This window comes from Populus nigra, chromosome 15 (assembly GCF_951802175.1).
Source record: "Populus nigra chromosome 15, ddPopNigr1.1, whole genome shotgun sequence".
NCBI lineage: Eukaryota > Viridiplantae > Streptophyta > Magnoliopsida > Malpighiales > Salicaceae > Populus > Populus nigra.
The window spans coordinates 2,882,070-2,909,531 of NC_084866.1; the positions used below are offsets into that span (position 1 = coordinate 2,882,070).

The following is a 27,462-nucleotide window of genomic DNA, read 5'->3' on the forward strand; positions in this document are numbered from 1 at the left end:
TTCAAAGGAAAACATCCCCAGGCTGCGATGGACTTTAATGAGGGTAAATGAGAATACTTTATGGCATGTACTAAATTGATTTACTTTCTCGTAAAATATGAAGAGGAATATCCCACAAGACGAATAAAACAAAGATTGTATAGATGATAGCAGAACCAGATTACAGAGACGGAAGCAATACAAGAAAAACTTTAACTTGAGATTTTATTACTGAATATTATTTTTTATATATAATTTACCTTTCTAACAGATTTGTAACTCTTTAAATAAATTTAAAAAAACTTAAGTAAATTTAACTTACCTAAACGAAAACCTGAAAAATAAAATTATAAACAAATTAAGAAAAACATCATAAATAAAGCTTGAAAAATAATAAAAGAATTCTAATGTAAAAAAAAATAAAATTATAAACCAACTATAAAAATATAACAAATCTCGAACTAGGTATTATCAAAAAGATTTTTCCATTCTCTAATTGCTATGAATTTTAAACATGTATAGCCTATAGAATCTCCTTGTAAAATTTCAACCTGCTCTACCAATAAAATCAAAAGTTATAACAAGCTGTATATTAGAAGAAGAAGAAAAAAAACTATTGCATCACTATCATAGAATACGGCTAAACCTTTTCCCAAGGAAATGAAAGAACCATTGAAAATTACGAGCAAGACTTCATGATATGCTGAAAGATCCTGGGGATGCAGCGGCCAATACATTAGACATTAGAAAATAGCAGCAGTCCAAGCTCAGTCTAAGAGGAGCACTTGTTGAACCCAGAACATCCTTTTGTTTATCGTGGCCAGCTTTGCTTCATAATGATTTCCATCAACTCATTAGATAACAATTATTAAACAAAAAGAAAAAACGAAAATCTGCTATGTTATTTGATGAGTTTTAATTTTATATTGTGCTATACAATTCAGAGATCTCCAACGTATAAAATTAGCACAAGAATGAAAATAAAAATCACATCTTGGATTCCTTTCATGTATACACACTACTTGTACATACAAAGTACGAATTCTTCTATCGAATTTTGCCTGATTTCCCTTGCAAAGTTTGCCCTTCATGTTCTGGAGGAGAAGGAATTCTGCTGACAAGCCATACCAAAACCACACCAACAAGGGCACCAGAGAGATGCGCAATGTGATTGACAGTCTGCACTGGGTAGCCTCCACGAAAAGGGCCTGTCATAGCTGCTGACGCTTGAGCTGCCTCCATCACCTAAGGGATCAGAAATAAGCATGTAGAAAATGGACATTCTCATGTTTCCATACATAATTCATGAAGCCAGACAAATACACTAGGTTGATTGAAAGCCTTTAGAATATGATGTTTAATTTCAACTTACAAGGAAAACATAACAAGTCATGCAGTTTTAAGTTGAGATAATGTATCATTTACATCCAGACAGTTTTTTCAAGAAGCCATAACTATGTTCAAACATTTAAGCCTTCTCAAAGAATATTATATAGTAGAATCAAGGCTTAAGTATAAGAAGGGAGGAGATTCTCCTCCCATTTTACCATGAAGAAAAAATTATCAGCATGAGCCTCTCATGTCTAAGTTCTAATTTATAATAGAAGAACAAAAATTCACCTTCTCTATAACAAACTGGCCCAATATAAGCACTTCAAGAATCTTCCTCCAATCCCAGGTTATCTACAATTTAACAAAAATAAGGTCAAAAGTTTATGAAGATTGATATTGGAAAACTATTTGCAGATTGCACACTCAGAATACCTTTACAAGGACACTGATTGCAAATAGTCCAAAAACAGCACCAGAAGCTCCAACAGAAACTGCATTTCTGGGCAAAACTAACCATGAAACAAGATTTGCTCCAACACCCGTAAGAATATAAGAGAGCCACAATGCAAAGTTTCCTTCCTCTTCTTCAACAAGCTTCCCTGTTTGTAGAAACATGGTACGGTCAGTCCTCATTTTATACCATTCAGACAGAATCCTGGTCAAGAAGCACACTCTAAGAAAGTAGATTGATGAAACTCTCACCGAAAATGTACAAGAAAAAAAGATTGCTTGAAAGATGTTCCCTGAAGAAAATACAAGCCAAGATTAGGAAAATAAACTCCACTCACAATGAAAATCAAATCTTTTTTCACACAATCATATTGTGTGCTTCAGATAAAAACTATTAAAAGCACTTGAAGTTTAAAATTTAATGCAAGCTTAAACAACATAAAGACCTCACCAGCTAGCATGGCAGAATGTTGCTGTCACAAACTGGTACCAAGCAGGCCAATTATGATACAAGTAAAGAGATTTAATGCTGCGAACCTTTGTGAAAAAGGAGGAAAAAAACATATAACTTATTATCAGCCTAACTTCGTCAAGAACATAATCAAGATAGACTGCTAGTGCTAGCTAACTAAGTTACTAAAATCACTTGCTATTGTACCAATTGACTTAAGATCGATTTCCATGGAAGAATTTAGAAAACTGACGCACCTGAAAAATGTGATCTGCTACAAACATTCCGAGATTGATAAGTATAATCCAGAATATCCCATTTACGCGCTTCTCCGGTTTCCTTCTTTCTTCTGGCTTCCCAAGTTCCAGCTGCCTTGTGATATCTAATGCAGACAATCACACAATAAAAAGTCACTAAAGTTCTTTAACAGCATAAGAAAACAGTCAAATTACCAAGTATCAGAAGCTAAAGCGTTAAAGCTCTCTCAAGCAGCAGTTCACTCATTAAACGATGCATTAAACTCTACACACCATCTGTTTGTGAAAAATCCCAAAAGAAACAAAACCCATCAAGATCCGATAATAAAAATGACAGAGCATAAATTAGTTACGGATTTAAAAGCGGTTTTTTAAATAAGTAGACCAAGAATGCACCTGATCCATTGCTTTTGCAAACAAAACGAGACGGGGCGGCACGGAGAGAGCGAAGGACATATGAAGAATTAGTGGGCACGGTGAGCTTTGGATGAGAAAAGCGACGAGGAGGAACGGTAAGGGAACTTGGGAAAGGGTAATGAGAAGCGATAGGGGATGATGCGAAGGAGTAACAACAAGGTTTTAGTGTTGAAATTTTTTGCTGGAAAGGGAACTGAAACTGCCCCATTGTTTTGTGTTTTGGAGGGAATTTCCGTTTCTTGTTCTACATATAGGAGCGGATGCGGAGCACGTAAACGACATGTCTTTGGTTTTTTTTAGTTAAATATTTAGCAAAAACGTTTACTATTTTTTTATATACATATGTTATTTTCATTTTTTTTTTATATTTGACACTACAAAGATACAAAGATATATTCATATTATTTTGTACATTAACTGATTTTTTAAAAAAAAATGATGTTGAGAGCATAATCTAGCATTAATCTGAAATTTTTTAAAAAAATAATGGTTTTTAGAAGTATTTTTAGTTATGATTTTTAAAAATATATATTTAGTTAAAATTGTTCTGAGATGGATTTTTAGATATAAAATAAATGAAAAACAAGTTTTATGAATAAAAAAATAAGTCATTTTAACTTTTACAAAATTTAAAACATAATTATGTATAAGGTTTAAGAGGTGTTTGACAGTGTGATAACGATTGTTTTTCAAAGTATTTTTCACTCGAAAATGTATCAAAATAATATTTTTTTTATTTTAAAAAAATTATTTTTAACATCAACACATCAAAATAATTTGAAAACATAAAAAATTAATTTGAAATAAAAAAATAAAAAAAATCAATATTTTTAAAAAATATTTTTAAAACATAAAAATAAATAGAATCTTAATATAAAAAAACAAAGGTTATTTGGCTAACTAAAATGGTCTTTTCTTTTTTGTTAGGTAAAAAGCAAAAGCTCCTACGATATTAAATAGTAATAACTTTTTATGTTAGATTTAAATATTGTTTTTTGTGGTATAAAGTGAAGAAATTACAACTACATCTCGGTCCTATTAAAGTCTTATTTGGAGCTACGGTTGAATTGTCTTTTCATCAAATTTTGATTTTGATTATTTTTCAAATTAATTTTTTTAGTATTTTTTGATTTTTTGATACGTTAATATAAAAAATAAATTTTAAAAAATAAAAAAATATATTATTTTAATATATTTCTAAAAATAAAAAAAAATATTGTTCGAGAAATATTAGTATCTTGTAATACCAAAAGCAAAAGCAAAAACTGTTTTTTAAAGGGGGGAAATACTTGTGCTATCTTTCCAATATATAAAGGCACATCTTGTTTTTCTCTCTAAAACTAGTAAAATTAGTATAGTGAAATTGACTGCCTAGCAAACAGTAATCAGCTCTTTAGAAATGTAAAAGTCTTCCTTATTTTTCCTAACGATAACGAAGCAATGACTTGGTCAACGGGGCTGGGTACTATGCCCTTGCTGTTGCCCTGACAGTCGGCCCAAGCCCAAATTCAAGGCCTTTCAACAATGTATCTTTAAGGGCCCAATGTGGGATCTTAACATGGATTCAAGATACCCCCGCTACTAGATGTTGGGCCCTTGAAGATTGGTTTTTTAGTTTTTTTTATCAAGATATCCAGTAATGGAGTATTTTCTAATATAATTTATGACTGATTTGTTTTCACTTTTTCTCAAGTTCTTGTGAATTAATGAAAAACAAATTAAAATAAATTATAAAAATCAATTTTTAATTAAATTAATGTTGAAGGATGAATGTTTTAAAAAATTATATTAGAAAAGGACAAAAAAATTTGCTTATATTAACCCGCGTTAACTTCCCAAACTCGCAACTAGTGTCATAATATTAGGATAACCCCATAAAAATTAAATAAAAAAATAAAAAAACCCAATTTTCAAGCAACTTAAAGTTAAATGATGAAATAGAAAAAAATCAATTAAAAAAACAAAAAAAAACCCAAGTTCACCCGGGATAACCTATTAAACTCGTGACCTAGGTCATGAAATCAAGATAACTTCATAAAAAAATTATAAAGCTTCATTTTCAATAGATCCAATATTAAAAGTTGAAAATCAATAAAAGAGAAAACTAAATTCATGAGATTGAGATAACTTTACATAAAGCAAATTGAAAAACTAATTAAGAAAGTCTAATTTCTAACTAATACAATATTAAATGATGGAATTGAAAAAAAAATTAATTAAGACAAAAAAAAAAAAACAACTTAGATCAATTTGAGCTAACTTGTTAAACTTGTGACTTAGGTCATGAGACTGTGATAACTTTATAAAAAGCAAAATAAAAAAGATTGCAAAGCTCTATTTCCAACAAATCCAATGTCGAATGTTGAAATTGAGAAAAAAAAAACTAAATTCATGAGATTGAGATAACTCTATATAAAACAAATTAAAAAAATATAAAGCACAGTTCCCAAATAACCTGATATTAAAGGATGGAATTGAAAAGAAGAAGAAGATTAAGCTGTTGAAGAATTAAATTGAAAAAAAATTAAAAAAGGGCCTAAAATATCAATTGAGTCAACTCAGGTTAACCTACCAAACCCACAACTCGGGTCATTAGATCGAGATAATTCAATAGAAAGCAAAAAAAAATAAAATTACAAGCCCAATTAAAAAAAACTAAAAAAAAATGATAGAGTCAACTTAGGTCAAATTGCCAAACTTGTGATCCGGGTCATGAGATTAAAATAATTTCATAGAAAAAAAAATACAAAGCCTAATTTTTAATTAATCCAATGTTGAAGGATAAAATTAGAAAAAAAATTGATCCGATTCAACTTAAATTAAACAATTAAACTTGCAACTCATATCATGAAATCAAGATAAATTTATAAAAAATAAAGTTTTACTTTTAATAAATCTATTGTTGAGATTGAAATCGAGAAAAAAGAAAAAGTTAAATCCAGGAAATTGATATATAATCCAATAAAAAAAATTAAAAAAATTATAAAGCATAATTCTTAAAAATCTGAATAATAAAATTGAAAAATAACTAAAAAAATTAGATTATTAAAAAATAAAATAAAATAATAATAAAATATTATTTCAATAAATAATATAGTGTGAGTTGAAGCCATTTTGTTTACTGTTTAGTGTTCTGTTAAGGAAATTGCTTGGGAAATAGAATGGATGTAATCATTGTGGTTCGGCTGAAATATATTTGCTGCTACAGAGAAGTCAATGAAAGAAAAAGGATCCAATTAAAGCTGCTGCCATAATTTCTCCCTTTTTTTTTTTTTTTAATCTTTTGCTGTCTGGTTTGGTGTTTCGGATAAAAATACAGCAGCCAACAAAACTAAAAATCATAATACAATTCTTTTTTAAAGAGTAAAAAAATTACATAATTATAACAAAATTTTAGCAAAGTTTCGCATTTAAAAATACATACAAATAATTATAATAATCAAATTCATCAGTTCTCATCATTCATAATAAAAAATAACCTCAGGTTTGCTACTTAAAACACATACCTTAATTATTTTAACCTCTTATATTTATAAACTATTATATATGAGAATATTTTCTTTAGATGAATACAAATAAATAAACATACATATAAAATATAAATTACTTAAACAATGTAACATTTTGCATCGTTTTTAGAGAGAGAAAAAGTTGCGAGTTTGTGTTATTTGATATGAAAAAAAGACTACATTTCATGACATGTCATGTTTCTAAAATACAACATTTAAAATGTGACATAATAGTTATACACTTAAAAATAATGACATTTAATCAATATGATGCTTCTAAAGCATGGAAAGCTTATACTATATTATTTTATTAAAACTTTTTCTCTCTTACAAAGAACCTCAAATCCATCTAAAAATCTTTCAAAAAGTCAAAACCTTTTGGATTTTAGGTTTGGCAACGAGTGTGAGTGAGGACACAATATATGTAATAAATAAATAAATATTAAGTAGAGTGTGACACACATGTTTATTCAGATTTCGGCCCTAATCATGATGTCCATCTGTAATTAAGATCCTCGATTTAGGAGTTGTTCATCCAATTCATTCTTTAACTCTTTTGTGGGTCTACTTCTAACTTTAATGACAAAACTAATTGCATAATTAACAGGAAATTAACTAAGATCACCCGTACGCCCACCCTAATTGGAGTTGATCAAGGTTGTCAATTTCGTTCTGTTTTGTCTATAATAGCCGAAATATTTCGTACTAATTTAAAAAATGGAACAAATTTCATCTCATTTTAAATCTCGGTCCGTTCCGGATTTTTCGGTTAAATTCCGCCGAGAACATTTCGATTTCATTCTACATGTTCCGTTCCGCTCTTGAAAAACCATTAAATCAAATTGAACCTTGTTCAATTTAATTAATTAAATCATCCAAATATAAAAAGCTTTTTTTCATTACTATTTTCAATAACAATGATATTAATAATAATATTGAAAATTATTATTACTATTTTCAATAACAATGATATTAATAATAATATTGAAAATTATTATTACTATTTTTATTAACAATGATATTAATTTTTTAAAATTAGATTTATCACTAATATATATGGTTTATATTCATGTTGTTTTTTTCATGTTTATACTTTGTAGGAATTTGAGCAAAACAAGGGATGCTTTAGATTCTATTAGCCTTGATAACATTGACCTAACTTTATATTTAAAATATTTGTGTTAAAACATTTTACTTTCATAATATTTTGATATTTTGTTTAAGTTGAATTACTTTAAGTTAAAGATCTATTTAATCTTAACTATTTAGAAATATTTTAAAATTTAAAATTATATTTGATTGGCATTGTGTTTGTATTGCATAATTTATAATTAATTTATCTTGAATTTGAATTATGTTTGTTGAACACACACACACACACACACATATAAACTGTACAACCCCGAAACGGCACGCCGAAACACTCCAAAACTGAAACATTCCATTCTAATTGAAAAAACGAAACACCTACCGAAACGGAATTGACAACCTTGATCACGATTCCAAAACTTCTACCATCAATACTTAGAGTGTGTTTAGTAGTGTGATAGCTGTTGTGGTTGTGGTTTGAAAAAAGTTATTTTATAAAAAAGTATTTTTAGTTGAGTTTGGTTTGAAAATATAGGTGTTTGGTTAAAACTGTGGTTGGAATTGAGATTGAAGAAAAAGTAGTTTAATGTGTTTGGTTAAGAATGCTTTTAAAATTGAGGTTATAAAATAATTTAAAAATATATATATTAATATTGATGATTTTTAATTTAAATATTGTGGATTTAACTATTGCTATTACATCATGAAATAAATCATACTTAATATAAAATATTTTTTATTATTCCAAGAAACCATTTACAATTCCATTACGTACGAAATACATTCGATAAAAACTACAGTTTCCATAATTTTTTTAGCGTGTAATAAAATTAGATAAAATATTATCAGGTATAAAATTCACTCTAAACTAATTTTTAAAAAAAAAATGTTAAAAAAATTAACACACTAAAAAAAAAAGGTTCACGCAGTGCAAGTGAATTGCACTGTTTACTTTTTTTAAAGTGTACAATGCAATTCTCTTGCACTGTTCACATGAATAGTATATCAATGTACACTGTTCATGTTAATTGCACTGTTCATTGAACAATGCAATTAACATAAACAGTGCAAGAAAAGCATGTGACAACTGCTTCTTCCAATCCTGTGTTGCAAACACAAAATAATGGGGGCCATGAACAGTAATTAGTGGTTTTTTCTTTACCAAATGCTTGGCTCCTGCGTTTTGCTTTAAACATAATCTCTACCGTAAACAAACAGCCTCTTATTGTCTTCTTTAACATGATAAAGTGACAGTTTAGAATTGCGTTTTTAACTTTATTTGGAAGCATTTTAAGTGTATTCATTTTGAAAAAATATTAAATTAATATTTTTAGTGCTTTATGATAATTTTAATATGTTATATAAAATAATTAAAAAAATTATTTAAAAATATTTTTATAAAACATCATCACTACAATAACAAACATGCACAAAATTGATAATAATGATCCACAAGATTTTATTACTCACACTTACTTTTTTATTACCCATGTCTAAGGAAAAACACATAATTATAGTTTATTTTTGATGATGTGATATAAAGTGATTTGTTTTTTTAATTAGAAAATATATTATTTTAATATTTTCTTTTAGGTCAGCACATCATAATTATTAAAAAATACTTTTAAAAAATATTAATTTAATATTTTTTAAATAAAAAACAATTTAAAAAGTATTTTAAAATATAAGTTAAACCAAAAAATTAAATACTTTCTTAAACATAAATAAGAGCAAATTGATAATTAGTACTTCTTTTTAGTTTTCAAACTTTTTCTTAAAAAACAAAAACAAGTTGAAAAGCATTATTTTTCATGCTTCTTAAACTGCTTTAAAGAAAAAAGGTTGGGAAACTTAACCAACCATAGCTTTGTAGAGACATTTTACCTTACGTGGTTTGACATTCTTGTCATCATGTGACATAAATACAATTATAGATTTATTTGGTCAAAAGTTAACAGAGTAAAAAAATAATAATATTGTTTTACCCTACAACGTGTCCATGCTTTTGTAATTTTTTTCTTGAACTTTTTAAAAAACTTTAGGTCAAATTCACTAAAAAAAATAATATGCTTAGATGCAATGTAAATACAATCTGCATCTATTTCATTAATTCTACTAGTATTTGTATTATTTTACTTGATATTGTTTGATAATCTTTTTTTTTTTATTAATGTGGATGTTCGGGTTAGCTTGCGTGCACCTCAACAATCTCATGGGCTCTAAAGTTAACGACCATGCAAGTCTCTAGTGACCTTGAGGTTTGTGGGATTCGAAATGGTGACTTCTAGAGAGCAAATTTAGAGTCTAACCAATTGAACTATAGTTTCAGGGTTTTATTGTTTGATATTGTTTGATAATCTTATCTCAACTAAATGTTGAAATGTAAGGAAATATATTAAATGATATTTTTTATTAATTTTGTAATAAGCAAACTAAAACAAATTACGAAGCCTAATTATCAATTAATCAAATGTTGAATGATGAAATTGAGAGAAAAAGTCAATTAGAAAAAAAACTCAAGTCAATCGAGTTAACTAATTAAACACATAGTTTGAGTTATAAAATTGAAATAACCGCATAAAAAGTAAATTGAAAAAAAATATAAAGTCCAATTCTCAATAAATCTAATGTTAAATGATGAAATTAAAATTTAAAAATCAATTAAAGAAAAGACTAAAAAAATGACTTGAGTTAACTCAAGTTGACTTGCTAAACTCATTACTCGAGTCACGAGACAAAGATAACCTTATAAAAAGCAAATCAAAATAAATAACGAAGCCTAATTTCGAACTAACCTAGTGCTGAAGAATGAAATTGAGAAAATAAGTCAATTAGAAAAAAAAAACAACTTGAGTCAACCAACTTAACTTATCAAACTCGTGGTTCGGGTCATGAGACTAAAACAACCTTATAAACAGTAAATTATAAAAAATTATAAAACTCAATCCACAATAAATCTATTGTTGAAGGATTGAATTGACAATAAAACCAGAGAGAGAGAGAGAGAGAGAGAGAAACACTATTCCAGTGAATATAGTTTTTTGGGGTACAATAAAATTCCCTCCTCTTTTAATTTTTTGTTAAGTCGTAAAACTTGTGACCTGAGTCATAATACGATGATAACTTTGTAGAAAGCAAATCAAAATAAATTACAAAGCCTAATTCTCAATTAATCCAATGTTGAAGGATAAAATTAAAAAAATAAGTTAATTAAGAAAAGGAAAAAAACTCGAGTTAACTTGTGAAACTTGTAGTTTAGATCATGAGATTGTGATAGCCTTAAAAAATTAAATTAATAAAAAAAATTATGAAATCCAGTCCCCAATAAACCTAATGTTGAGGAATGAGATTAAAATTGAAAAAGAAAACATAGATTGAAAAAGTAAAATAAAAAAACCCAATAAATCAATGTTGATCGACAAAATTAAAAAAAAAGCCAAGAAAAGGATGTCAATCCTTTTCAAACCTATGACCCGAGTTATTAGACCAAAAATATCATATATAGAAATACCATGAATCTCGATCCCCATCAAATGAAACATTATAGGATAAAATTGAAAAAATATACACCTGGATTGAAGGATGAAACTAAAAGCACCAATACATGATAAAAAAAATTTGAACACGTGGAATTTTTCAACGTGTTTTTTTACATAAGAAAATCATAAATATAAATATAAAAATTTATGCACGCATTGAATTAAATAAATCACAAACCAATTATGTAAATAAATGAAAAAAAGTTATTAATAATAAATAAAAATATAATTGAAAAAATTGATTAACAAATATAAATCAAGATATTTAATATCACAATATGGATCATTTACCTGATTGTGTTTAATGAACTTATTTATTTAAATCAATTTATAATACAAATCGACATATATATAAAATTTATTAAAAAAATAAAAGACTGCACATATTAAAAATATTATAAAAAATAAATAACTAATCTATATAAAATATTAAAAAAGTTACAATGATTCATACTAATCTCTTAAAAAAATTCAACACACCCAATATAATAAAAAATAATTACTATTTAAAAAAGGGTAAATAAACAAAAAAAAGCACATAGAAGGGGCATTAATTAAAAAATAAATTTAAAAATTATCTTAAAAAAATATAAAAAAATATTTATTAAAAAATCAAATTTTTTTTAAAAATGATGTCAGGTATTGATAGGTCTGGTAAGTCAGGACAAACATTTGGCCTAGCAAGAAATGGCTCGCGCGGGCCTTAATTTTTTTAACAAAGATGGAGGGATTAGAAAAGACGAGTGGGTTAAAATGAACTCTGTAAACCAATTTGAAAGTTGTCGTGTATTTTTTTTTTTTCACTTCAATCCTTTATCTTTTAATACAACCCATCCTCTCAAAAAAATATACAATTGGGTTATAATTTGAGTTGAAAATAACTTAATTATGCAAAATAAACATTTAAGGATTAAATTAAAAAAAAATTAAACCTCTATCTCTTTTAGTTTATATATATATATATATATTCACTCTTTTATAACATAAGTGGCCTCCATTGATTAACAATCAAACAAGCATATTTAGTAGCGTCGCTAGCCTTATGTGAGACCCGCCTGGGGTCACTCTTCTGTCCCCATCCCTCTACTCCACTTAAAATTAATTACAGATAATTTGTATTTGGCTAATAATAACTTATAATCATCTGGATTGTTAACAATTTCACACAAAAATCTCATGCAGATGGTGTGATCATTACTTTTTTTTTTTAAATCAAAGGCTAATTATTTAAAATTTATTAGATTTATCAAATAGTGTGATCATTACTATACAATTTATTATATTATAGGTGTTTACATTAGTTTATATGAAAATCTAGTAAGAAAGATTTATATGTAAATCATTTTCCCTCGTAATTGCTACATTTAGTGATATTTAAAAGAGTTTAAGTATTTTTAATATTACATTATTGATAGACTAAAATTACTTATGTAAATTACTATTCGGTTAAGTACGGTTTGATGACATAATAATAATAATAATAATAATAATAATAATAATAATAATAACTTCGAGAGGTGTAGTTCAACTGGTCAAATTCTGAGTCTGTTTTTTATAGATCACCAATTCAAGTTTCATAAACTTTAGGACCACTGGAGGCTTATATTGTCGTTAATTTCAGGACCTGTGAGATTAATTGAGATATGTGCAGCTGATCCGAATACCCACATTGTTAATAATAATAATAATAATAATAATAATTTTGATTAGGGATCTAATTATTTGTTTATGACCTAATATTTATAAAAACTCAAGTGTCCCAAATAATATATTTTTAAAAATTAATACGTGACATGGATAACAGGTTTAATTTTGGTACAAAGAAATGCAGCCATCGATTTTTTTTATTTTTTTAAAAAAGGAAGCCACAATTAGATGAAAATAGTGCCCATTGATCGTATAAAGAGCAAGTGATTCGACGCCGATGATTGGATCACATCTATAAAGTTATTCACTACTCATAATTTACTCTGCTCCAAGGCTCCATTCAGAGCACCAAAGAAACAGTACACACTCTCTCTTTTTCCCTCAAAACCTTCTTGGTCACTTACTGTCTTTAAGAATCCATCAGCTCATAACACTTAGGAATCACTTCTTGGCTTTAAGAATATATCAGCTTACAACACGTAGAAGCATAACAGTTACTAACGTCTCCTTTCCCTTTTCTCTCCTTTCTCTTCTGGTGTTTTCTTCTTCGGTTAAGACAAACTAACCATTTGCATGCGTCAGTCTTGTTTCTTTGTAAGGAAAGACATTTAAAGACAAGCACTTTCAGAGAGCATTCAGGATCTTATAAATGGCTGAATTTGGAGGGAAATGGAGGGGTTTGAAATCGGTGTTGATGGCTTTGATCAACTTTTTGTTAGCTTTTGTGTTTGTTTCAGCTGAAAGAGGCTTGACACGTGAAGCAACATCTGCAAGAACGGATGAAACTGGAGATTCTGTATCAAGTTATGTTCTCAAAGCTGTGAGTTGTTTATGGCAGCCTGATCAACGAGGTTATCAACATGTTTGGCCGGTAAAAATCCTGATACCCTTTTCTCAAAGAACATTTAGTGTTCATTAAAATAAAAAGAAATGAAAAGATGGGTGACTTTCTATGTACTGGTTATTTAATTAGTCGGTAGCAGATATGTAGAAGACACATCTTTTTTTGTTGGATTGAGTGCTTATCTTGTGGATGGAATCAAAAAGTGCTTGACTTGTATGGTTTTTGGTTTAATTGTTGATAAATACTTTATGTGAGTTTGATATATATGAATGTTTTTGCGAGCAGGAAATGAAATTTGGTTGGCAAATTGTTTTGGGTTCAATCATTGGATTCTTCGGTGCTGCCTTTGGGAGTGTAGGTGGTGTTGGTGGCGGCGGCATTTTCGTTCCCATGCTTAGCCTAATTATTGGGTTTGATCCTAAATCTGCAACAGCTATTTCTAAATGTAAGAAACCATCGAATTTTCTGTGTAAATATGGGTTCCTTTGTTTTTAAGCCACTCTTCCCCATTATAGAAAAAGGAAAACCTTTTTGATTCATGTGGTTAGTTCAGCTTACGGAAAATTAGCCTATCTACTGTGATTTATCAGTTTGACTAATGGATTTGTGTGAACAGGAACGCAGCATTCACAAAGGCTTGTTTGTCAGAAAATTTCATATGTTACTAGCAAAGTAATGGATTTTAGTGTATATAATTTTGGCAGGTATGATTATGGGTGCAGCAGTTTCAAGTGTTTACTATAATCTTAAGCTAAGGCATCCAACGATTGACATGCCCATTATTGACTATGATTTGGCTCTGCTCATCCAACCAATGCTTATGCTTGGTATTAGTCTAGGTGTTGCTTTAAATGTGATTTTTGCAGACTGGATGGTCACAGTACTGCTCATTGTTCTTTTCACAGGTAAATGTTAGCTGAATTTCATTCCCATTCACTCATGTTTCTTTCTTCTAATTCTTTTTGCTGATTGCAATTATTTGTAGTTACATCAACAAAGGCATTCTTCAAGGGCGTTGAAACATGGAAAAAGGAAACAATAATGAAACGTGTAATCTCATCAACTTGTTCTTAATTTATGCTTAGGGTTTGTGCCTGCACAAACTGCATTTTGAACTGAACTCCTTTCATTGCCTATGAAAGGAACGCTCTATGACTAGACTTCTGCATGGTTATGTGTTAAAAACATGTAAATTTAAGTCTAACCATTTGAATCACACTTTTTGCTCCCATTATAGGAGGCTGCGAAGCATTTGGAGTCCAATGGTGAGTTCACTTCCTCTTTCCTTTTTTTTTTCCGGGAAGTCCAGCAAGTAATCCCTTCTCGTTAATATCTTTTTCTCAGGTACCGATGCCGGGGAAGTGGAATACAAGCCTCTTCGTGGCGGCCCGAGCAACAGCCCTCAAAAGGAGACCAAGGAACTAGAGGTGAGAATACTTTGTTAGCTGAAATCAGCGTCAAAGAGTCCTCAAAACTAATACAATTTAATACTGTAGATCACTGTTTTTGAGAATGTTTACTGGAAGGAACTTGGACTTCTTGTTTTTGTTTGGGTTGCATTCCTCGTGCTGCAGATTGCAAAGGTTTTGTTGTGCTTTGATTACATTCTACCTTTTTTTTCCTAGCTTATATTAAATAAATGTCTAAATGATGAGAGATCCTGATCTTTTGCTCGCAGGAGAGTACATATACCTGTTCGATAGGATATTGGGTGTTAAACTTGTTACAGGTACTTTTATCGCAGTAGTGTTCTCTATCCTTTCATCTTTTTGTGCATTTATGTTTGTGCCTGCATGTGAATCTAGTAATAGTAACGATGTAATGATCGCATGCTTGGGAATTGATTTTTGAATTTTTGAATGTTATATTTGATGTGAAAATATTTAAATAAAATTATTTGAGAGTTTTTAATGAAGTAGAAACTTTATTAAATTTATTTACTTTCGTGTTTGCAAGGTATTTCTTGCAAGTTTTTTTTTATTGTCCTTTCTTATTATAATGATGACAAATGTCATTGTCTTTCTTGAAGCTTCTGGTAGGTTTGTTTATTTTAAAAACATCATTTTTATTCTTTTTATCCTTCTTATTAGACATTTTAGAAGACTAAACAAGAAGAGCTAAACTTTTTTTTCCCTTTTAAGAGCCCCTTCAACAATCATAAACATGTTAAACAATTCATGTAATGTACTATCCAACTTGATCATATAATAGTTCATAATAAATTACAAAAAGCGTTAGGGTAATGACTGCAAGATTAAGTTAACACTTAACTCATGATCCATGACAAAACCCAATTAACCCAATTTCTCAATACAACTTGTCATTTGCAAAACATAGGTGTTCACAGAAAAACTATTTGTCATCTTGCAGTAGATCAATTTCTTAGAGGTCTCATATCTCTCAATTCTACTAGCCTCATCAAACAATTATTTGAGATGCATAATTATAGTATAAGCATCCATTTTCTCATGCTGTTTTTAAAATTCAGGTGACATACTAGCTAACTTCACATATGTAGCATGTTCATTGTCATCAATATGATGTTGATTTTCATTTCTAATTTCTTTTCCAGCATCATCAGCGAGGCCATTTGGAATTAAATTTTCAAGAACATGCAACCTATTTTCTTGCTTGAGAACAATTCTTATATTTCAGTGTCAATCTAAGAAATATGATCTGGTCAATTTGTTAACATAAAGTTTGCTTCGTAGGAATATTTTACTACTCATTTTAATCTACCAACCTATTTATATAAAGATAGAGCGTTTTAGTTTCATGGATACATATTTAAATTCAAATTTAGATAAGGTTTTTAATCCTAATTTGGTCTTTAATATTTTTTTTCTTGTAAATTAATAACCCTTATTAATTCAAAAAATCTTGTTTAGATTTTCCTAGTAGACTAGGATCCCATTTAATTTATGTGACTTTGAGTGACTCATCAAATCAAAATAAATTAAATTAAGTAGATAATATAGTTTATCAATTACATCTCCATGTGACTCCTAGATCAATTAGGTGACAACTCTTTGTTTAAACATATCTTATATGTTTTGCCTAACCCATACCTCTAACTTTATATGATTATAAGTGACTTATTCAAATCATACAAGTTAGTTAAGTAGGATCCGATTTTATAGTATTAAACATATTCGATTAACGATCATCTTGGACGACTTAATAAATTATCCATGAATAGAATTCTGGTTTTATGAGTATAAAATTGGAAGGAAATTATTTATGTTCTCAACATGTACTTAATATATTAATGATGGATTTATTATCAATTAATTAGGTCTTATACATAACATGACATAAAAAAATATTCATTTTATACATAACAATTTATATATAAATATACACCTCTAGCATGTCATTCTAATTGAATGATTACAAACATATCTAAACTAATTTTCTCGAGCCATTGAAAGAAATTATGTGGTCAAAACCTAGGTAGCTGCTGTAAATCTTCATAAGTCCTTTGCAAGCATCATGATTGTATCCTTCATCACTATTCTTTCTTCATTTTAGATTACAAAATAATTTTCCTTTCTAAGTTCTTACATTTCTAAATTATATAAAATTTACATAATTAATTAAGAAATCTCAAGTTATATTCAAGGGAAATTAGATGAGAAAAGAATTTTACAACCCAGAAGAAAAATAAAAAAAGAGGCAAAACACGCATGCTCTATTTAATATTACAACCATTCAATCATAAAAACACAATCACATTGGTCTTTAATGTCATAATCACCCATCATGTATAAAAACATTTTAATATTATGATAAATTACATTGCATGCTTCAATTCTAATTATTGGCTTTATGTGCTACTATGAAATAATATTTCTAACACATAAAAATATTCAATCAAATCTAATTTGATATTTTCCCAAACAAAACAATTTTATTTAACAAAAATTCCATGACAAACATTTTTTAGAATTTAATAAGAAAATTAATCAAATGAAATATTTAATTAATATCCTAAACTATTTTAGGATTAATTAGATACAATTTTTAGGCTTAAAAATTCTCTTTGTTTTAGAAAAATTATTTTTTTCTAAACATTATTTCATCAAAAAATTTAATTAAATCCTTATGCAATCAGGATATTACAAAACTTAAAAATTCAATTCATTCCTAATCCTATTAGAAAAATTAATTCTATAATCAATTTAATAGAGATTTCAATTTTAAAATATAAAATTAAGATTTTATACAAGGAGGAGCAGAATTATAATTCTATCCTAAAAACTAAAATATAATAAGGAATAAATAGCTAGGGTAAATTCATAAATTAAACCCCTAAAACCTAATTGTAAATAATTATAAATGACAGGGGTATAATCATAATTCTACCTTTAAACTCTCTTTCTTCATGCTTTGGCCGGCACTACCAGTGGCTGGAGTAACATCAGCTAACACTACCACTATAAGCCAGCAACACAAGAGAATGGCTCTCGTGTTGGGCTTCCACTACCGCCAATAGCAACCCATAGGCTGCTGCCTCTAGCACTTATGGTAGCCACCCAATTGTTTTTTAAGATTTCAGTCAGATTCAAGAAATCTGACTAGATCTAGCTGGAACAATAGAGAATATCCTTTTTTATTATAAAATCACGAGAGAAAAAATAATTTTGCATATAAAATTAATTTAAAATTAACACCAATAATATTTGAAACATGCAAACAACAACCCTAATTGTATAATGATGACTTTGATATCACTATTGGGTTCTCGAATGTCATACACGCAACATAAACAATAAAATAAAATTATTCAGGAGTCCCTAAGATCCCATTAGACATATCTAGAGTTGTTTAGAGATTTATTACCTGAAGATCATATTTTCTTAGGTTTTGAATAATTCTTTAAAGGTTGAGTTGTCGCAAACTACAAATTGTTTAATTGTGCGGCCTCCAACGGTAATCCACATGAACCACCAATAAAAAATCTCTTACCTCCTTATTTAAGAGAGAAGGATTGCTATGCCTAAAATACTAGCATTTTATTATATGATTTACGTAGTTTTTTCTATCTAACAGACATGCTTAAAAATAAGAGGCATAACTTACTATTTATAGGAAAATATGAAAAACCCTATAAATTAACAAAATATCAATTTGCCCCCTCAATAATATCCATATATTAATTCAAAATAATTTTAGAAATTAATTCAATCAAGTCCTTACTTGATTTTTCTCTGTCTAGAAATATAGTTTATGAATGAATTATATTCTAGTCCTTAATTTCTAAAATATATTTTAATCAATTCATACTTAATTAAATCATCATAGTTTAATTTTTGACTAATGGTTCTTAATGTCTGTGACCCATTAGATTCTTAATATGTTGGCCTAAATATAAATTTTAATTTTAATTAAATAGGATTAAATAATTTATTAATTTATATTTGAAGATCAGATGCATCGTCTAGCTAGCAACGTGTTATAATCCCCCAAATATTAGAAAAATCATTAGTGGTTTGACTTAACGTTTCAATGACTAGTTTCTCAGTGTAATTACTATCATGTCATCAATAATGTTCTAATTTAACATTAAAGTATGGAGTGTAACTGCCATATTAAATCATATTTATTCTCTACATAATAGTCATTGATCATTTGAATAAGATTTGAAATCCTTTTCAAATCTCATTCCATATTGGCTAAAGATTTCTCGGTCAATAGTATTTGAGAATATATGGAACATTTTTTTAAATTCACTTAGAGTGATGAATCCTTTCTTAATTACTCAAGTGCCTTCATATAGTTCATATTATAGCCAATGTCTGCCCTTTTGCTACCTCGATTATGATAACATGTAATAGGATCATAACATAATATTTTTTTATATAAGATAATTTAGAGATCTCAAGTCTAAGGATTACTTACACAACCGTCACGTGAGCCTTTCTAAACATAGATAATCTCTCCATATAAAATTCTCATGCGGGTCAGTTTATTGTACATGTCTTCTAACAAGTATCTACATATTAGTTCTAAGTATCCTTTATACCTAAGTTTACGAGAATAATTGTTTTATTTTATAAAGAAAAGAATATAATATGTATCCGTCTTTACGGCTTTAATAAATGCCCAGTATTTAAGAGAGTATCGACCATGAACATTTTAGAAATAATGTTTTGATGCAATAGGAATCCTATAATTATAACAACTTTATAATTTTATTTGCAAAATATTTTTGTTTCATGAACTTTATCTTTACTCTAAATTCATAAATCAAAAATTAGATTTATTAATCTAATATCACATGAATATTAAAGATAAATTAAATTTTTATTAATAATAAATATATATTTATATTATACTAATAATAATAATAATAATATATATCCTATAATAATAATACGTGTAACCACCCAATTAGCCATAAGAAATATTAAACTAACATTGATATCACAGCATCTGTCCTTCTCTTTAGTAAAACAGTTGGAAAATTTGTTTGAATCATCCTTTCTGTGGTTTCCAGATCCCAGTTTCTGTTGGGGTTACACTCTATGAAGTAGTCAGCCTGTACAAGGGACGCAGAGTAGTTGCATCCAAGGGAGATGAGGGCACAAATTTCAGAGTCCTTCAGCTCATGACCTATTGTGCCTTTGGTGTGCTGGCTGGATTAGTAGGCGGGCTGCTTGGATTAGGAGGAGGATTTATCATGGGTCCACTATTTTTGGAGCTCGGAGTCCCTCCTCAGGTTAGCTTGCTTTGTTTCATTAGATGCTCGAAAGAATAAAAATGAATAAGTTCGCAATCACCATAATTCTGAACCTGCTGATCAAGTCCTTCTTGCTAATCATAATGGCTGGCTTTGTGAACTTGATTAAGTTTGCATGGTAGTTTTGATGTTGCCTTAGCATGGAATTCAGCTATCCAGCTTCTGCTTTGAGAATAACCAGGATAAGTTAGCAAAATGATTTGCGAAGCAGATTTACCCTTGGCTAGAGAGCATATTCATGGCTTCTGTTTTAACTTAACCAAAGACTTCCGCCATACTCCTTAGAATTATCTGTATTTATTCCTGATATCAGTATCTGTGGACATTTTCTGAATTATGACTAAACTTAAATATCATACTCTTTAGAATTATATGTTGGCAGGCAGGCAGGCCACAAAGCCACATATATGAAGGGCAAAATAATCTTAATTGCTTCACGACTTGTGTCCAGGTCTCAAGTGCGACTGCCACCTTTGCCATGACTTTCTCGTCATCCATGTCTGTTGTAGAATACTACCTTCTGAAACGTTTTCCTGTTCCTTATGGTAAGAGTGCACACAACGTCCATACAACTTCTCTTACAAGTTTAATCTGCTTTTTCTCTTAGCCTCAACAATCTTAAGACGTTATTTTCCAAAAGTATATTGGAATGTAGTTTGTGTGCGTTCCAATGGACTTACATATTTCAAATCTTCTGGCAGCTGTTTACTTTGTCGTTGTTGCTACATTTGCTGCGTTCATTGGGCAGCACATTGTGAGAAGGTTGATCATTGTGTTTGGAAGGGCTTCTCTTATCATCTTCATTCTAGCTTTTACTATATTTGTCAGTGCAATTTTACTAGGTGAGTTCTTCTATTTCTTATTATTTAGGGTCTGGAATTATGATCTAAATTCTTTTTGGAAATTATTATTATTTTATGAATTTGTGAATCTTTGTTAAATGAAAAAATCACTTACATAAGACATGATCACATAAAAATATATATGCGTAAAATTTTAAAAAACTTATCATAGAATTTATGTGACCAACAAATATATGTATACATAAAAAAATCATGTAACATAACAAATAAATATAAAAAGGAAATCAGGAATTTAAATTTGTTGTCAAGTAATGAATCCTTTGTTCTTAAGATGTCATTGCTATTCACTTGGTGCAAATAGTCCCAATGCAATTGCCACATAGAAATTCAATTACACCACTTTAAAAATATGCACTTCTTTTTAAGATCTATGAACTTAATGGAATGAACTCCATTTTCTCTCTACATAGATGGATTTCTAAGATCTAGAGTAGAAAAAATGAATATAATAAAAAGTCTTAGAAAAACCAACAACAAAAAAGAAAAATAAATTAAAAAATTTCTTAATTCCTTTTCACCTATCCAAAACACTTATTATAGGACTTGTATGACTTAATTTTTTATTTTAACCTAGATTTTGGGAACTCTAGGTATGGTTACTATCATTAAACTCTTTAACCTCCAAGCAATATAGAGTATATTGTTGAGGGTGAGAAGTTTTTAAAAGTCATTTTGAGAATAACCTTACTCCTAGTATCTTGAAGGTTAATGGGTTCTCCATGTACAAGTTTTCACCTTCCATTGTAAATGGAAAACATCATCTTCCTAGAACACATATGTTTTGTCACCAATATCAACCCATCATTGCTTAGGATTATTGACTAGGTTGACTTCGAAAACAATAACTAACACACACACCTACACACACACACTTAAGACTTAATTTGTGAGATGATCAACCTCAGTGACATCGACTTGAGAAACCATTTTCTCCGAGTTTCCTTATTCACCTTTATTTCTGCAACCATGACCAAGTGCCCAATCTTGTTGTAATTTCATTGAACCTCTTGGCATTCCTTTCCTTTTCATAATAAGTTTCTTCTTTTTATTTTTATTATGGAATCTTACCACCTGTTCTATTATAATTGCTTTAAAGGCACTAGAAGAGTTTACTCTTCTTTTGGACAACTTATTGTCCACTTCTATTCTCAATCTTAAAATGAAGTCTTCAACCCCCATTTCCTTGCACTTATCTTTAAGATAGTTCTTGAAATCTATTCAAGATGATGATAATCTTTCAATAATTATAGACACTTGAAAAGATTCATTTAGTGATATACCTTTAGCATGTATATTACACAAGATAAGTTGAAACTCTTGAACTTAGCTCATAATAGTTATTGAATCAACCATTTTGAAACCTAGAAATTTACCGACTATGAATTTCTTCATGTTGGCATCTTTAGCCTTATACTTCTTGTCCAAAGCTTTCCACAATGTCTTTGCACTTTTAATTAAACTATGCACACCATCTAATGTATTGTCTAATCCATTCCAGATGTAGTTCTTGCATATGAAATTATTGTGATACTAAGCATCCATAATTGTCACTGTAGTGGGATTATATTCATCATCTGATAGTTTTGGCACTTCTTCGGTCAAGAACTTTATCGAACTCAAGGTAGCCAAATAAAATAACATCTTTCATTGCCACCTTTTAAAATTCATTCCATTAAACTTTTTATGTTTCTCATCATGCACCACAGAAGATGGTGGTGGAATTTTCAATACCAAAGTAGTACTTGTCAAAGCAACATTAATGGAGACAACCAATTCTTGAGTAGAAGACATTATAAGATCTAAAAAAAAATCATAGCAAAAAATTACACCTTAAAATTGTTGGAAATTATTATTATTTTGTAATTTTTTTAAATATTTGTTAAATGAAAAATCACTTGCATAATAAAATATGATCACATAAAAATAAACATGCATAAGATTTTAAAGATTTAAGCATAGGATTTATGTAATCAACAAATATATATATATATATATATATATATAAAATCATGCAACATAACAATTATTCAATCAAATAAATATTGAATTGAAAAACATGCTCTTAATAAAAGTTTCGGAGACTTGTTGAAGACAATAAGAAGAAAATAAGGAAGTTGACATTGTTGCCAAAGATCGAATTCTTTGTTCTTAAGGTGTAATTATCTGTCACTTAGTGTAAACAATTCCAATGTAATTACCTTAAAAGAATTCAACACAACACCTAGAAAATATGTAGTCTATAAACTTAATAGAATGAACTCAATTTTCTCTCTACAAAAATGGATTCTTAAGATCTAGAGTAAAAAAAATAAGTAAAAGAATAAGTCATAGAAAATACAACAACAAAAAAAGAAAAGAACTCAAGAAATTTCTTAATTCCCTTTCCACTCATCCAAGACACCTATTTATTAGACTTAGAAACAAAACATTAATTACTCATAATTTAAATATTCATAATTCATGAATTCTTATTAATTATGATGAATGTTCATTAATAACTATTTATGAATGTTCATAGTTCATGAAAATTCATAAATGCATTCACTCATCATAATTAATATATTGGTTCATATACTCTGACATTTTAGGGATAATTTTTTTTTGATCAAATATGAACTTAAAAAAAAAATTTGTTAATCATACTCAAGTCCAAATTCATGAGTTTACAAGCCTACTACTTAATCTATAAAACTATTTTGGATTTAAAACTTTTGTTATTTAAAAGTTTTCTAAGAATAATTTTTAATTACTTTTGATTGGTTTTAAAACATGTGAGTATTACATGTTAAAATACTCATGATCCAACATGATTTTAACCTCAATTGTGAGTGTTTGGCCTTAAAAATACCCAATACATGTTTTATAAAATCAGTTTCAACAATTCTTTGAACTTTATGAATTTTTAAAGTAACATTTTTTACTTCCTTTGGTAGGTGGTTTTGGCATATCGAACATGATCGGAAAGATTCATCGTCAAGAATACATGGGATTTGAAAACCTCTGCAAGTATGATGGCTAGCAATTTCTTACGCTTTAAGTTTTGTTTGACATATTTAAATTCGCTTGTGTTGTAATTTATTTAACGAGGCTACAAAAAAAAAACATGTTGTATACTCCCTACCAACTCTTGGGCTTTAGTTGGAGGGATGTATAAGTAAACACAAAAGTTTTGTTTTCTCAAGAACTTGTAAATGCTTTCCATGTCATCCTCGACAACGTTGTTTGTGAGAAACATTATTTATGATGAGATAGATTGAAAGCATGGCATTTGATTTTGTTTCATGGTCATAATTTCTACCAATAAATGTTGAGTTTATTCTTTAAAATAGCACAAATGACATGTTTAATCATGTGCAACAAATAAAAATTTAGTAGTTTATGTTATTTTCAATAACACACGGCACTATTAAAGTTAGTTGGTTGTGCTCTTTCAAAAAATGAAATCTATTTTTTGTGTTATTATATGAAAACAAATAAATAAAGTGTTGTGTCTTTAGAAATAGCACAACTCTTAAATATATATATATATATATATATATATATATATAATATTTTAAAGATTATATTATTGGAATAGTAGCTTTGTTGTGTTAATGAAAATAGCACCTTTAATAGTGTAACCTCTTAAATTTTTATTAGTGATGCTATTTTAAAGAGTTCAAATACTTAGAACTATACTACTTTCTCAATTTGTTTTTCATAATTATTGCACGTGTGCGGCATCGCGATAATTATTCTTATGGATCAAGATTTTTGATGGTGTGGAGAAAAAAAAGGAATTCTTGTCTTTTTTTTTATAGTTTAAAAGATTTGGAGTAGTTACATAGTATTTTGAGCACTAGGAATCCTAACTTGTTTTCAAAGTCTAGATAGGAAACCAGTTGTATATAGGGAGGACAATTTTTTATCATTATCGTTATATTCATTTATAGCTTTAGGAATCTCAATACCATCTTCAACTTTAAAAGGTCTATGAGGCCCATTCTTTATAGATAGCCATAAATAATAATCAATAGATTTAAGATAGATAATCATTCTAGCTTTTCAATATGTATAATCATTACCATCAAAGAAACGTGATTTAGATGTAGATGATCTTTCATTTTAGAGATTATAACTAGTGGTTTTCATTATACTCAAAAGTCTAAGTAAACTTTATAAATAAGAATTAAGCTCTGATACTAATTATTGTTCAAGGATTAATGTAACTATAACACCTAAGAGGAGGGTGAATAAGGTATATCACTAATATTTATGAATAATACAAAGTACTTCAAATAAACACAATAACCAACAATATAATTGAAGTGTTTAAAATAAAGAGATAAGGGAGAGAATTTGCAAACTTGTTTTTTCATGGTTCGACAAGACTACATTCACATCTCAAGTACCAAACTGTACTTGAGTATTGTATTCCTTCACTAGACTAAGTTCAAGAGTACAATAGTCACTTGATGAATCCACATTAAGATTTTTACATCACTTGATGAATCCACACCAAGATCTTTCACCATTTGAAGATATTTAATTTTCAAGTATAAGTTCACAGTTACTAATAGGTAAGTTCACAATATCAATTATGAAAAAAGGTAAAATGGTATAAAAGACTTAAAATTCATCGCAAAATAATTCTTTAAAAATCTAAAAAATAATTAAAATTGAACTATTAGGCAAAACAGAAAATAAAGGTTGTGAAAAATAGATTAGGGTATGTTTACCAATCACAATCTTAGCTAAAAAACACAAGCTTAAATTTTTTATTAAAGATATATTTGCCAAACACGAACCTAAATTGCCTTTTTTTTTTCTATGACATATTTTGGCTTTGCTTAACAGGCCTTAGGCCTTAAAAGGCCCAACTCATTTGCCCAAAACCAACGTGGACCTTGTCCAAGTAAAACATATAGGCTTAAAGAAATGATCACATGCCTTGTCAAGAATAGCATGCAGCCCACATTTTAAAAACCAATGGCTTTGAAAGTCTGACTCACAAACAAAACTAAATGCTCCTTCATTGTTTTTGAAAGATCAAAATGAAGAATCAAAGAACTTGCCTCTAGCATATAACCTAGACCCGATATTGCCCAAAGAACACATATTTAACAAGTAAAAGCCTGAAAAACAGAAGTCCATGAGCATGAATAATGACTTACGAAAGAAAATGTTAATTAGCTTTCTTGGACACACACACACACACACACACACACACATACACGTTATCATGTATTCTTCACACACCCAACAACATAATGCAAGGCCATGATTAGTGTTAAACCAACAATGTATATAGGTTAGAAAGGAAACAAAACTTCACGAAAAATAAAGCTGCCACTTTTTAGACTAAAAACCCCACTAGCATTCGTTTCTCCATCAGGAAAGGGAACATTTCTTTCCTTAAAGAAAAAAAACCCTACTCATGAAATGTTGTTTTGTAACACAACAACCACACTACACAGTAATAGAACTCTTATCTAGAAAAGCGACAAGATATGGTGAGAATAAGATATTCTCTCTAAACCAAGATTTCAACACCAGCTTATAGGAAAACAAAAATCAAGTTTCATTCATGTATCAAAGCATTGCTGGTTAAATGATAGAGAAGTAAGAGGGAACTCCATACCTTTTACAATAGTCATGTCAGGGACCTTTTGTTTGTGAATATTGCTTATGTCTTGGCTATTCCCTTGTACTTAGGTGGATGCTACACTACTGCTAGGACTACTAGAAACCCAAAAAATGATGTTGAAATCTAAATGAAAACACCAAGGTTACTGTTGTAAATTTGGTTTCAACTTTTCCTGCCCAAGCTGAAACTGTCTTCCCAACTAGAGTTGTTGAACACTTGGTAAGGTTAACCCAAGTTGAGGTGGAGGTTGATGTCAACTGAAGTGGAAAGGCTGAGGCTTTAAGGCAATATATGAAGGCTAAGGTTTTGGTCTTCTTAAGAGGTCAACAAATTTTCTTTTTCTTTTTCACTCTTTTGTTGTCATTATCTCATATTGGGTTGTTTACAGAAGGTTGAGAGGATGTGTTTGCGCGGTTAAGAGGTGGTCTTTAAGTGGTGGCGGTTTTATGTTTGAAGTATGAAAGCTTGAGAGGTTGAAAGGATGGAAGAAGGCGAGTGTTTTAGAAAAGCTTGGTGCTTACAATAGTTATAGTGGTATTGGTTCCTCCCTTCCTACTACATGCATGCTGCTGGGGTTAGGGTTTTTTAGGGGGGTTTATAGGAGAAATGGAGAGATTGTAGGGTTTGTGAGCCCCGGTGGAATCCGACCTTGATATTCAAAAAGAAAGTATGAGCATTGATTTCAACTAAGAAAGAAATCTTGTCTTGTTCAGCAGC

At 29.1% G+C, this 27,462-nt stretch overlaps 2 protein-coding genes across 3 annotated transcripts; one reads left to right on the plus strand and one right to left on the minus strand.

The window, feature by feature from the left end:
* Positions 1-862: 862 nt before the first annotated feature.
* On the minus strand, positions 863-3,154 carry LOC133674174 (rhomboid-like protein 11, chloroplastic). Its single transcript, XM_062095184.1, has 7 exons — positions 2,866-3,154; positions 2,470-2,594; positions 2,213-2,298; positions 2,014-2,054; positions 1,744-1,910; positions 1,600-1,662; positions 863-1,224 (listed from the first exon to the last, which is right to left on the minus strand). Exons 1-7 carry the CDS (start codon positions 3,092-3,094, stop codon positions 1,027-1,029), a joined length of 909 nt encoding a protein of 302 aa, XP_061951168.1. The 5' UTR covers positions 3,095-3,154; the 3' UTR covers positions 863-1,026.
* A 9,817-nt stretch (positions 3,155-12,971) lies between these two features.
* Positions 12,972-24,394, plus strand: LOC133674304 (sulfite exporter TauE/SafE family protein 3-like). Of its 2 annotated transcripts, XM_062095351.1 has the most exons (12): positions 12,974-13,541; positions 13,800-13,959; positions 14,219-14,419; positions 14,500-14,564; positions 14,752-14,779; positions 14,859-14,941; positions 15,011-15,097; positions 15,193-15,243; positions 20,014-20,235; positions 20,708-20,801; positions 20,958-21,098; positions 24,053-24,394. In XM_062095351.1, exons 1-12 carry the CDS (start codon positions 13,320-13,322, stop codon positions 24,136-24,138), a joined length of 1,440 nt encoding a protein of 479 aa, XP_061951335.1. In that variant the 5' UTR covers positions 12,974-13,319; the 3' UTR covers positions 24,139-24,394. The 2 variants fall into 2 exon arrangements, 1 of the variants encoding a protein (XP_061951335.1); XR_009835191.1 differs by lacking the exon at positions 20,708-20,801 and having other exon boundaries at positions 12,972-13,541.
* The last annotated feature ends 3,068 nt before the right edge of the window (positions 24,395-27,462 follow it).